This window comes from Dipodomys merriami, unplaced genomic scaffold, assembly GCF_024711535.1.
Source record: "Dipodomys merriami isolate MVZ:Mamm:240054 unplaced genomic scaffold, mDipMer1.0.p SCAF_36, whole genome shotgun sequence".
NCBI lineage: Eukaryota > Metazoa > Chordata > Mammalia > Rodentia > Heteromyidae > Dipodomys > Dipodomys merriami.
The window spans coordinates 1,842,612-1,856,475 of record NW_027205159.1 but is presented as its reverse complement, the minus strand read 5'-3'; the positions used below and the strand labels follow the sequence as shown (position 1 = coordinate 1,856,475).

The window sequence follows — 13,864 nt, the reverse complement described above, 5'->3', positions numbered from 1 at the left end:
TTACCAAGAAGCCTTTGAGCCATATGTTGTTTGGCTTTCTTTTTTTGTTTTGTTTTGTTTTCTGTGTTTTTACCCCCAATATTTTAGGAACCTCCCAACTTAAACAAGGATCCCAGATTCTCATGTTTGGAATTTAATTGTGTGTGTGCATATATACATATTTTTCCCATTGATTGTACCCATATCCACTCAGCCAGCAGAAGATAAATTTTCACTCACTCACAAGAAATACTGCAGCCCCTTGAGCATGAACTACCCTTTGTCATGGGACCCTGCATTCCTCTCTCCATACCAGGCATAAATGATAGGCTAGAAATGAAATTGCTGCAACTCAGACACAGCATGAATCTGCAGATAGTGTTTGATGTTGAAGAATTTGGGCAGACAGTGGGTATGGACCATGACATTGATGGAAAGGAATAAAAACCACTAAGGAAGGTTATATTCAAACTCCACTTTCCCCTAACTCTGTCATTTTTAAAGGGTGATTTTTTTTACCAGATTCTATACAAGATAGTTTCTTGTCTTACAGCTTTTATAAGAGAAACAAAGACTTAAATAAGTATCACTTCCCTCCCAGCCCCCACACCCAGAATTTATGACCGCTTGCCCTTGGGTAAAGCATTTGTCAAAGATTTAAGGTATGGATGAAAAGGGTTCTTTAAAATGTTCAGCTGCTTTGCACTTGAGACCATAAAGCCTAACAAGCTCCCTGATGACCTTCACTAATGCTCAGTCTGATAAAGTCATGGTCACAATTGGAAGCAGCAAGCAGATTTTTGCTGACTTGACATTAAAAGTGACCAGCATTTTCTGGGTTTAGAGCTTAACCATAAAAGAACACATCCAGGTGTGTCTCAGCTCCATTAATTAAGGGTCTTGGAAGATGTTGAATATTATGTGAGTACTGAAATTTTCTTTTGACTTAAATACTCTTTGAATGGGTGTATGCTATCTGAAATGTTGTGGTTTATGAATTACCACTGGAAAGCATTCACCATTTTTTTCATGTTGTGTTTGACTATATAAAGACCCTGTGAGAAGGATTGGGATTGGGGGGGGGAGGCTGGGAAGGGATGTGAAGGGTAAACAAAGGAGGAGGCTGCAATGCTTGGTAAGAAATGTACGCATTATCCTGCCCATGTAATTGTAACTCCTCTGTACAGTATGTTCACAAATAAAATTAAATTAAATTTAAAAAAAGACCCTGTGGCATGTATATAAACATTGAGTTTTAAATTTGACATCTTGTTTCTTCTATAAGCCATGGCATTAGGGTTGAATTTTAAAGTCTAGAATCTATAAATGATGACCAGGAAGATATTCAGTTCTTTAGGAAATGACTAAAAGAAAGGTTGCTTTTTATACACCATGCCAGTTCCCATAATAACTACAGCATTTGACTCTCCAGGCAGAAAAGGGAACAAAGCAAGATTTTAGCTTCAACAGTCCCAAATTCTGAGGGACCTTCCAGCAGACCATGGAAGTTCTAGGCAGAGCACTGTGCTGCCCCTACAGCCCTCTTCCTAAACCTTGCCATCCATCATACTTCCTTTTCCTCTATGGCAGAAATAAGCAAAGTCCCTTGACACCCAAAATATTTCAGGTTTTGGGGGTTTCCTTCTGTTTGTATCGATGACTGGAGTCCAGGATGATTGAAACGCCATCTCTAAAACAACAGTGGAGGGTGGGCCAGAGTGGTTGGAGTGTAGTTGTGGAGATGGGAGGGAAAGGATGGGAGGGGAAAAACAAAGGAAGAGACAACAATGCTTGATTCAAGAAACGTACTCATTACCTTGCTCATGTAATTGTAACCCCTCCTCTGTACAGTATTCTCACAATAAAAAACTTATTTAAAAAAAAAGAAAAAAAAACACCACCAGTGGTGCAAAACAGCTACCGGTATATTACACCACTTTCCCTCCTAAAGCATCCGTGCTTTAACCAGTACCTAGTTACCAAGAAGAACCAACCGACTCTCATTCTCAGTTGAATTCCTGGGTCTAATTCTGTGTAACCATCCAGCTGCCTTTGACCTGGATGTTTGCTGCTTAAGTCCCGATCCTGGTTGACAGAGTGCAGACTGCCTCCCCTTTCCTTTTTGGGTATGGCAGCCTGCTGGTGTTTCCTGTTTGCTCACTTGGCTTTCCTTCCCTTTCCTTCCTGGGGGGTGGCGATGGGCTGGCAGCACCGTGGTCCAGCAGACCAACTGCAGAGGCTCCGTGCTGTCCAGCAAGGGCAGCAGCAGCGGCAGCAGCAGCAGCAGCAGCAGCAGCTCCTCCAGCGACTCAGAAAGCAGCTCTGGATCCGACTCTGAGACAGAGAGCAGCTCGAGCGAGAGTGAGGGCAGCAAGGCCCCCCACTTCTCCAGCCCTGAGGTAAGCCACGCTTCATCTCCCCAATGCCAGCAAGGTCCCAGTCCCAGTTCTCATCCTGTCTGCTCCCCACTTTCCCACAGACCTGGAAGCCTGTTAGATTGGGGGCTTACATTTTCCAGATCGTGTTCCCTCCTACCATTCTCCTTATGACACCACTTCCTTTGAAGTACAAAGCATCATCTTTCACGGTCTGAAAAATCTGTTTGACTTCTAGAAATTTCCACATATGCTGTAAACATCACTAACAGGAAATAACCTCTGGACAGGGTCTCCCTCAGGGTCAGCTGAGGCAATAACGAGACAGGCAAGCTCCCCACCACCACCCCCCACGGAAGTGTGACCACTCATAAATCACAGGGAAAGGAGTTTTATGCATTAGCCATGCTTAGAATCTTACCCTTTTTTTCTCAAATTTGTCACGGATCAGACGAACAAGGGCTATAAATATTAATAAAACCTTCTTAACTGTGTTTTCTTTGAGAAAATATAAAAGGGAAAATTAGCATCTCCCTACAAATAATAATGAAACCTTTTACAGCCATGATCAGTATCTATTAGGATGATTTAGGTACCTCGTATAAACACATTACAAGGTACCAATAAAAACGATTGCTATTTCTACTCTAAAGTGGAAAAGGGGGGTTAAATAGTAAACAGAGCATGAGGATTCTTGGGTGAGGGCCCAGAGTAAACTTTTCTATCTGTGGAGCCATAACAGGAGGGCTTGGTTTCTAAAACGGATAAAAAGAATAAGATACAGTTTCCTCCCTGAGAGTATAAACATTGGACATCCCCAGGGATTGTGGGGTTTGATTTTTTTACCTACAACCTTCTGCACCATTCATGGGCCAAATTCAAATTGGGCTCTGATATGAAACCAAATCCTTCCTGCAAACCACAGCCAGGAGTTGGTGGTACCCTGGGAGCCTGAGCAACACCTATGTGCAGCAGTGTACCTGTGATTCAGACATAACTTGTGTGAAAGTGACTGCTTGTCAAGTTTGCACAGTGGTTTTTTTTTTTATTTTGTTTTGTTTTGTTTTGCTTTTGCTTTTGTTTTTTTTGTCGGTCGTGGGGCCTGAACTCTGGGCCTGGGTGCTGTCCCTCAGTTCTTCAGCTCAAGGCTAACGCTCTACCACTTGAGCCACAGCGCCACTTACAGCTTTTTCTGCTTATGTGGTGCTGAGGAATTGAACCCAGGGCCTCATGCATGCAAGGCAAGCACTCTACCACTGAGCCACCTTCCCAGCCCCCGCACAGTGGTTTTGAAACTTCCACAGGTTTTGTTTTATGTCCCTGCAGCTCTTCTTTTCTCTTCAGTACCTTTTCCACTCAGTGGAAATAATCTGAAATAGGACTTCTCTTCAGCATGTCTCTCTTTTCTACAAAGTTCCTGCCTTTCTATCTACCTAACTACCTGTCCCTATCAGTCTACATAAGATGTATGCCCTTAACATTAAAAGCCTTACCATTTATTTTGACCCTGGCTTTTCTTGGAAACTGAATTATTAGTCTTGCCTTCTCATTCACTCATTCATTCACTCATTCAATGTCCACTCTACAAATGCTTGTGCATTAGCCACAGACTCTGTTTGGCTTGAAGGAAATACTCTATCTTCATGGTGCTAACATTCTATTAGGCTCATTTAAAGTGGGAAAATACATAAAATAGAACAAGTAGACAAGGTACCAGGCTTTCATAACACTGTAATTGGTTGAGCACCCAGAATATTTAGTTTTAAGACATAAGAGTCCCAGAGACAGTGAAAGAGCAGGATTAGGGATGAATAAAAGGTGAGTATTTGAAAAGATTCCTGTGTCCAGGCTCTTCTTTGTGGTGTATTTGCAGGTTAAATTGGCCACTGTTGAATCTTATTTTCGAACTGCAAAGTGAATCCTAGAGCAGGGGACGTTGGCTAAGATCAGTCCAGTTACAAAGTACTTTGAATTCTTTCTAACAGTCACTGTGATCATCACAAAGCCCAGAGTTCTGGGGATGAGAGGCAGCTTTTTTCCATTTCTTCAACAGCTTTTAGGCATCTGGCTAAAGAAAGGGAGCACAAGTCTGCTAAAGGAGCTCAGGAAGTTACGTTCCTGAAAGGTACATGATGTTTTCACTTTCTTGCTTCTCCATGCAGAAATGACATATTAGCCATTCTTTACCTTATTCCTTCTATTGAAAAGGGAAGCATTCATTATAATAAAAGTCAGATTCTTTTAATGTTTTCCCCCAAGGTAAACACGTACAACATTCCCCATAAGAAGAAAATGTTTGCAGACTAAAAATCACAAAGTTAGAAGGCAGCAAGACTGCTCATCCTTCATACCTCTGTGCATCACACTGACACAGCTGGCCCAGGTTGCCTTACAGAGTAGGGAGACCAGTGTTTCAGAATCCCACGTAGAAGCTGGCTCCTAACCATCACACACTTCACATTCTACTATTCTGATTGGGTTGTACTGACTTGAAGCAAAATGCTCCTGACCTTCACATCTCCTCCAGGGCCTCCTGTCATAGAAGTAGAAGGAGACACTTATGATGTTCCAAGACACCTGGGTTTTCTCTTCACTGTTCACAACTTGAACTGATCTTTGTGGCTAAGATTGGTGAAAAGCACTTTATTTTACATGAGTCACTAGAGTATGGTAAAGCCACTTTTACAAGCTGACAGGGCAGAGCCTCTGTCAACATTTCTATGCCTGTGAGTACTCATGCTAGAGCCCGCTATGTATTGTGTTGTTCTTAGCCTCTTTTTTTCTCACTTAAATGTTTGGATTGGGGGGGAGGGAGGATTAGAGTTTAACCTCAGAACTTCAAGCTTGGTCAGTTTACTAGCTTGACTGACACTCTACTACTTGAGTCACACCTCCAGCACAGCTTTTTGCTTATTAATTTGAAGATGGAAGTCTGGGGGACTTTTCTTCCCAGGCAGACTTCAAATCACAATCATCCAGATTTCAGCCTACTCAATAACTAGGATTTTAGCCATGAGCAACCAAAGCCCGGCTCACTTAGGTTTTGTCTCGGAACATTTCCTAGCATTGTGAGCCCTCATACTTCCCCAGGGCAAGCTGCTTTCCCATACAGCTGGAAAACCGACACCAGACATGGGTTTCCCTCACCCAGAACTAAACTGTCCAGGTGAAAGAGAAAGAGAGAGAGGAAACATCCTGACTTCCTACCTGCCTGGTCACATCTAGGATAAAATAGATGGACCCCATTTCTTTACACAGGACATCCCCTAGCCCTCATACTGTTTGTATAAATTATATTTTCCATTGCAGCATTTCCCGAGTGGATTGACCATGGCAAACTTCCTCCATTGAATATATTAACTGAAAGCACATTTTAGAAAATGCTGCACCATATCATCCTTAAAAATCAGCATAAGTGTAGGGCACATCTCTTGTTAGTGCAGTAGACCTGGGGTTTGGTGAGGATCTCAGTGAAGCTGGTGACATGAGGAGAGTTTCTGTGTGAATCAGAGGGAAGATTAATCAGGAAAGGAGTTGTGATAGAGTATATAAAGTAGCAAGCCAGAAAACCAATAAAAAACCACTGGGCAGAATCCCAGGATGTGGGACTCAGAATATGGGACATTGTCAGTGCATGCTGGTAAGCTAAGGGCTAAAACTTTGAGTTTTCCTTCGGCGATATAACTTGGCCATTATCTCAGCTTCCCTGGCCAAAATTGCCTCCAGAATGGTAGATATTGCTATCCTGCCTAATCAGTGAGGAACAAATGTGTTTGAGTGACAGATCATTCATCATAAGCAGAGGTAGAACAATTGACCTCACAGACCTAGTATGAAACATCAAGGGAATAAGAAAGAAAGAGAGTTGGCCCTAGTTTAAAAGATGAGTAGGACTTTGTTGAAGACATAAGACATATATATGAATCTAAAACAAACATTAACAGACACCTACAGGTGATGGCACACACCTGTCATCCCAAGGCTGAGGCAGAAAGATCATGAGTTTTAAGTCAGCCTGGGCCACACAGCTAGACCCTATCTCATATAAAACAAAATAAACAACAAAAAAGTGTGTGCTTATCAAGTGTTAATACGGGTAGACACACTGTTTGGAGGGTTAGTTGTGTTATCTATGAAGATTAGATCTAATGCCATCATTTTAGCCAGAGGACTGTGCTAAGACTAATTACCTGAAAGGAAAAAGAAGGCAGGTTTATTTTGCTTCCTACTTCAGGGGCTTCCGTTACTCATGGCAGGGATGGAGTGGCCAAGCAGGGCAACTCACATCGTGATGGCCAGAGAGAATTGCCTATGCTCACAGGCGGCTTTCTCTTTTTTCCCTTTTTATTCCCTCTAGGACCTCAGCTTATGGGATGATGCACATTCTAAACAGTTTTCCACTCTTAGTTAATTCTCTCTGGAAATATTCTTACAGATACACCCAGAGGTATGCTTTACCAGTCTCCTAGGTGCCTCTCCATCCACTCAGAGACAGTGCCCAGGCCCTGAGTTCAAGTCCCAGTACCAGCTCTAATACACGCGTGCGCACGCACGCACGCACACACACACACACACACACACACACACACACACACACACACACACACACACAATTAACCATAGCAAAAACTGACATTTCTCAAAGGAATTAGGTATCCTTTCATGAAGCAACACAAGAGAATAGAGAGAGATCAAAGGAGACAACAGGGCAGAGGATTTGGTCTTTATACCTAAGGAAGTATGAGTGTAGTCTTTGTGAAGCCTGGGTCCTGTGTAGATTTGGATATATCACTTAACCTCTCTGAACTTCATCTACACATTAGGGAAGACAACATTCCTTATCTATAAAAGTTAGATAATATATGTAAAATTGGAGGCATATTATACATGTTCAGGCAATGAAAAATGGTTACATGGGAATTTGGATTTCGTTTGAGAGACAATAAGAGATGGTTGTAGATCCTTGAGAAGGGGCATGTGACTTAGTGACATGTTGAAAATAGCACTTCAGTCTGATTTGTTCAGCCATGAAGTGCAGAAAAAAAGATGACCCTAGATCACATCAGGCAATGTCCCCATCCTAAATGTATTTAAGTTCTGCTGTTCACTGTTGATGCCCCCACCAGCAAGTTTCTATGTGACTCTCTGTATTCAGTTGTGCTTTGGCTATGACTTCCATTTCTCTGACATAAGAGACAGGAGATGTGGAAGGCTTGGGATGGAAGAGAGCTGTGTGGCAGAGAAGATGGGTGCTGCTCTGGTTTGTGAGCCCTGTCCCAGTGCATGCCCCTTTCTACATGTCTCTTTACCTACAGGCCTATATACCAGGTCCCAATTCTGTAGGAAAATTGAGACCCAACCAAAGGTACTGCCTCACTCATACTATTATAGGGATGAAAATGAGAATGGGAGGACAAAATTGGAAGCTGCAGAATGTTGGCCACCAAATCATCTTTCAGCTGATAACCTCAGGAGGTGTCTCTGGGCAAGAATTATTCTGTGTCCCACTACCCTGCTTGCCACCAGATGCAGTCTGCCCCTGCAGACCTTACCATTTATGCTCTGTAAGGTCTCTGTCTTCCCTTTCTCTGAAGAATTATATCTTTCAACTCAGCAGCTCACAAAAAAAGACAGATTAAGCATCCCTAATCAAATCTGAAGTGCCCCAAATCTGAAACTTGGTTGACATGAAGCCAGCAGCAGAAAATCCCACACCATGATACTTTGTTTCAACTACTAACAATATTATCTAAAATTATCTCAGGCTATATGTTTAAAGTGAGTATAAGCCACATCAAGATAGATAGATAGATAGACAGATAGATAGATAGATAGATAGATAGATAGATAGATAGATAGGATAGATAGACCCATTGATAAAGATGTAGAATCCAAAATAATAATAAAAAATAAGTCTAAAATCCAAAATAATTCTAGTCCCAAGCATTACAGATAGGGAAAACTGAAGAGGTACATCTTTTGTTTTTGGCATTCTATTCTGAAGCCCTGTGTTTTGTTTCGTTGTTCCAGTTTTTTTGGTAGCATGAATACAAACTTAAGTAAAAGTCAAGGATGTCATCATTCCTCCCCCTGTGTTCCAGAATGAATCTTTCAAATCAATATTGTGTAAGCAGAAGAGCTGAGGGACAGTGCCCAGGCCCAGAGTTTAAGCCCCATGATGGGCCAAAAAAATAAAATCCATATTGTGGTCTTCATTGTACTTTCTTTTTTCTGTCACAGGGTGTCACTGGACACTCCAAGTAGGTTTTCCCTGCAGTATAGTCTTCATCTATTGGGAGCAACAGGCAGGATGTCCATGGTCTCCACCACAGTTCTGATTGTCTTGCATCCACGCATTATGGCCAGTTACATATATCTCTGCCATCTCTGGCCCAACAGAAGCTTCCCATCCCCTGAGCCATACCCTACACCATCCCTACTCACATAGGTTCAGCCAAGACCCTAATGTCTCAGGCACAGCAACTCCTTACCCCTCTTGGATCTGTGACTACACCCAAAGCCCAAAGCTTTACACATAACATGGACTTCACCATTGAAAAACATTTTTTTTTTTGTCAGTCATGGGGCTTGAACTGTGGGCCTGGGCACTGTCCCTCAGCTCTTCAGCTCAAGGTAAGCGCTCTACCACTTGAGCCACAGTGCCACTTCTGGCAGAACTCAGCCTCCTGAGTAGCTAGAATTACAGGCGTGAGCCACCGGCACCCAGCAAAAAACAAATCTTGAACTATCAAAGGTAGCTTTTGGAATTTTTTATGTTTAAATTTTTTTTTTCTCCTACCACATGAGTTGATTGTCTCTGGTTCTAGACTTGAACTGATCAAGTCTGAAATAGAAATCTAAGGAGATGAGGCTGTTACTCAGCTGTGTATTGATTACAAGAAGTTTGATCCTAAGCACACACATTACCAGCCCCCCAGCCCCAAAGGCTTGGCTTACTAAGCCTTCTTGTTCTAGGCTGGTATCTGACCTACCCCTGAAAGTTGGAGGCAGAGAAGAAGGAGGCATGCAGAAGGAAAGTTTCTCCCCTGGATCCCTCCAAATGACTTCTCATCTCAGTTATGGTTACTAATTGAAAATACTCTGGCTAAAGTTTTCCACCTCCCAGTGTACCTCTTTATCTACTAATAATCCCAATGGTAGATAAATGGACTTGAAATGGACTTTTATTAGGAAGCAGTATGTAGTCCCTGTAAAAGGTTCTAACCTGTTCCTTGAACATAAATCCTCAGAGTCAACTCAGAACTATGGACTTTGCCCAGAAGTTCACATCTCTACAACATTGCTATTGCTTCAGGGCATTCAGTGTCCCCTCACCCAACTAATCTATGGACCAGAGTTTAAAACCAATGACATCCATAATTTGCTCTAAGTTAGCAAAACTACCTGCAGGAAAGCTTTCCATCATCACCTCTGTCAACATGTGACAGAAGCAGGTTGACTAACCAGGTCATGCTACCAAAGTGTACAGAGTACCCCAAGTCCCCTGAAACAGAGATTCTCTGCCAAATGAGCCCTCTTTCCAAAGTTTTGCTTCTGATGCTAAATTCCCTGCATCCTCTATGTACCATCTCCACATGAGTTATTCTTTGAGATCAGAGATGCTTGGATTTCCCGTTTCTAATCTTACCACAGGTAAATAAATAAATTCCAAGTACTGATGGCTCATGCCTATTTTCCTAGCTACTCAGAAGGCTAAGATCTGGAGGATCAAGGTTGAAGGCCAGCTAGGGCAGAAGAAGTCTGCAAGACTCTGTCTCCAAAATAACCAGCAAAAAAGCAGGACTTGAGGCATAGCTCAAGTGGTGGAGCACCAGCTTAGCTAGTTCAAACTATAGTACTGTCAAAGATTTAAGGCTGTGTGCCTCCAGGGTATTATTCCTCAGTTCCATGGAATGTCAGATCTATTCAGGTATGTATAGTTATAAATATACATTGTATATCTGTATTGTTTAGCACTCAGAAGTGGGGTTCTGCTGAAACAGTACTGTCCTTTATTTTTGTCAACTGGACTTGGAAATGCTGTGCTGGCATTGTACCACATCTGGTAAAAGCAGCACCCTCCTGGCATCCTGAAAGCCCGAGGAGGGCTGGCACACATACACATAGCTTCCATTTCCCATTTGCTTGCAGCTCCATATGTTTTACTCATATACCCAGAGGAGATATGTCAAGATAAACATAAGGCAGGCCCCTTTTAAGTGAGTCTATAATAAAAGATGTTTTGTATGTGATTGGTCTTCTGCTTTCAGGCCGAACCAGCATCCTCTAACAAGTGGCAGCTGGATAAATGGCTAAACAAAGTTAATCCCCACAAGCCTCCCATTCTGATCCAAAATGAAAGCCACGGGCCAGAGAGCAATCAATACTACACCCCGGTAAAAGATGATGTGCAGGACTGTGGGAAACTAACTGACATTTGCCAAACCAGCCTGAGAGAAAAGGAAGTCAAGACTGCCTGCAAGGAGGAGCAGAGGCCGAGGACAGCCAACAAGGGCCCAGGGAGCAAAGGGGTGAAACAGAAGTCCCCACCCGCGGCTGTGGCTGTGGCTGTGGCAGTGACCACTGCCGCCCCGCCATCCACGGTGCCCAGCGTACCCGTGGAGAACGCACCCGCGCCCACCCGGAGATCTGCGGGCAAGAAGCCCACCAGGCGCACAGAACGGACCTCTGCAGGGGACAGTGCCAACTGCCACCGGTCAGAGGAGCCTACGGGCACAGACACCCTGGGGGCCAGTGTGGTGGCTCCCCCAGAACCTGCCAAAACCAAGCCCTGTGGCAACACCAGAACGAGCCACCGCAAGGAGCTGCGCTCCTCCGTGGCCTGTGAGAAGCGGCGCACCCGGGGACTGAGCAGGATTGTCCCCAAATCCAAGGAGTTTATTGAGACCGAGTCTTCTTCCTCATCTTCCTCCTCTGACTCGGACCTGGAGTCCGAGCAGGAGGAGTACCCTCTAGCCAAAGCGCAGACAGTGGCCACTGCTGCCACCTCGGGGAGTGACCAGAGACTGAAGGAGACTGCCAGCAGCATCAGCACTGGCAGTGGCCCCCGGGCTCCCGTAGGCTCCATCAACGCCAGGACTACCAGTGACATCGCCAAGGAGCTGGAGGAGCAGTTCTACACTCTGGTCCCCTTCGGCCGCAACGAACTTCTCTCACCACTGAAGGACAGTGATGAGGTCAGGTCTCTTTGGGTCAAAATTGATTTGACTCTCCTGTCCAGGATACCAGAACACCTTCCCCAGGAACCGGGGATCTTGAGTGCTCCAGCAGCCAAAGACACTGAGAGTGCACCGCCCAGCCACACACTAGACACTCAGGCAGAAAAGGCTTTGCCAAAATCCAAGAGGAAACGCAAGGTAAGCCTAGGGCAGAGGGCCAGGGTGTGGGGAATTACTTTAACTTGAGGGCAAGATGGGCTACTGGTCTGGACTGTGGTCGACCGCAGGTGTTTTGTGTCTTTAAACAATTACATACTACTTTATATATGCAGAAACTGTTGGAAGTGCTTAACAGACATAATCTCAGGTAAATCCTTAGGACAGCCCAATGAGGCAAGTGGCATTGCTCTCGTTTTATTCTAAATGTGCGAAAGTCACAAAACATATTTATCGAGTGTGTATGGATAGATACAGGCTGAAAGCTTGAATATGTGAGAAGGCTGATGTATGGTGAGTATTCTTTCTGGAAGGGGAGAGGACCATTCATCTACCTAAGAGTCAATGGGGTTTAAGGCTGTCACTGGGGTGGGCAATAAATACTGGATTCTCTGAGGCTGGAACCAGCCTGTGGTATCAGAAGTTGCTTCCAGTAGTGTTGATCTAGGAGGCTTTCAAGGTGAAGAAGGGCTATGAACAGAGCTCTGAGGACATAGGACATTTGTGTAAGCAGAGGCCTGAAATGTTGCATTAAGATGTCAGCCTAGGGCTGGGACGGTGGCTTAGTGATAGAGTGCTTACCTAAAATGCATGAAGCCCTGGGTTCAATTCCTCAGTACCACATACACAGAAAAACCCAGACGTGGTGCTGTGGCTCAAGTGGTAGAGTGCTAGCCTTAAGCAAAAAGAAGCTCAGGGACAGTGCCCAGGCCCTGAGTTCAAGCCCCAGGACTAGCAAAAGGAAAAAAAAAAAAAAAGATGTCAGCCTCAGGATCTAAGGATTATGTGGTTTCCAAAGGGCAGTCTGATCTGTCAATAGATAAATAAGACTGCCTATATGAGACTGATACCTATTTAGAATCCTTGATTAAGAGCAGGTAGAGAGTAGGGTTTTTCCTAGCCAAAATGAAAGTATTCCTCATCTTTGGAAGTGTGTATGGGGAAGGCATGCTGTCATACTCACGGCATAAAAGTGATTCATCAGCAGAGAAACTTACAAGACTCTTCATCTGTAAAATGGTGTGGTGTCATGTTCATTCAGTAAAACAATACAATTCAAAAATACAACTAGTTCACTTCTTCCTTGCTCCTCTTTCCTTCTGTTTCCCAGTCAGTATTCTGCTTTTCTTGTTACCTGTTGGTGCTCAGTTTCTGTTGAATCAATTAGCTGGTTAGTCATGTAGAAGTGAGTATAGATATTACCCTCTCCCTGAGGGAGAGATGGACAGGCTGATAAAAGTACATAAGTTAGAGATATATAAGAACTATGCTAAGGTAAATAATACACATTGGTAGAATGGAAATATGTATCACTATATAGATATACTTAAGTACCATAGATACATGTATAGATACATAGAGGGAAAGATGTACAGAGACAAACATGTAATGTTTATAATATTCTATATTGAAATGGTTGTATTATTCTTTATTTTCTGGCACTGGGGCTGAAACTCAGGGCCTCATGCTCTTGCTTAGCTTTTGTGCTCAAGGGTGGTGCTCTACCATTTGAGCCACACCTCTATTTCCAGCTTTTGGCTGACTAATTGGAGATTAGGAGTCTCTCAGGTTTATCTGCCCAGGCTATCTTCAAACCACAATCCTCAAATCTCAGCCTTCTGAGTAGCTAAGGTTATACCAGCATCCAGAGATTTTTTTTTCTATTTCTATTTCTTTTTCTTTCTTAATTTTTGTTTTCATTATAAAATGTCATTTACACTATGTGACACTGCTCTACTCAAGAAACTGGGCAAATTATCAGTAAACACAAACATAGAAAAGTGAAAGTACATTTTTCACAGTGCTTTTTACTCAGTATCCTGGCATTAAGACCTCAATGCTAAATCCTGGAGTTGAGACACTTGATTTGGCTGCCAGAGGTGCCAGGTCTCACTGAGAACCAAAGAGTTTCGTTTAGACTATTCATATTACAGTGTGAGCATCTGGAGACTTCAGTGGCAGAGTGACAGTCTCATTGTGCTAAAAAGAGAAAGTCAGAGTCTCTCTGTCTCACTGTCTCCTGGAAAATACCACACATAGCCCTGAGGACCCACACAAGATTGGCTCCTACCTCTCTTCCAGGAAGTGGTATTTTGTGGTATGATTTGTATTACA

General features: G+C 43.4%; 1 protein-coding gene across 6 annotated transcripts in view; it reads left to right on the top strand.

The window, feature by feature from the left end:
* Positions 1-13,864, top strand: part of Aff3 (ALF transcription elongation factor 3) — a 579,697-nt gene that overhangs the window by 523,057 nt on the left and 42,776 nt on the right. For all 6 annotated transcript variants that reach the window (XM_069988533.1, XM_069988537.1, XM_069988535.1 and 3 more), the window contains 2 exons: positions 2,189-2,378; positions 10,625-11,731. In XM_069988533.1, the coding sequence (XP_069844634.1) occupies positions 2,189-2,378; positions 10,625-11,731 (1,297 nt within the window). The remainder of the gene's footprint in view (positions 1-2,188; positions 2,379-10,624; positions 11,732-13,864) is intronic.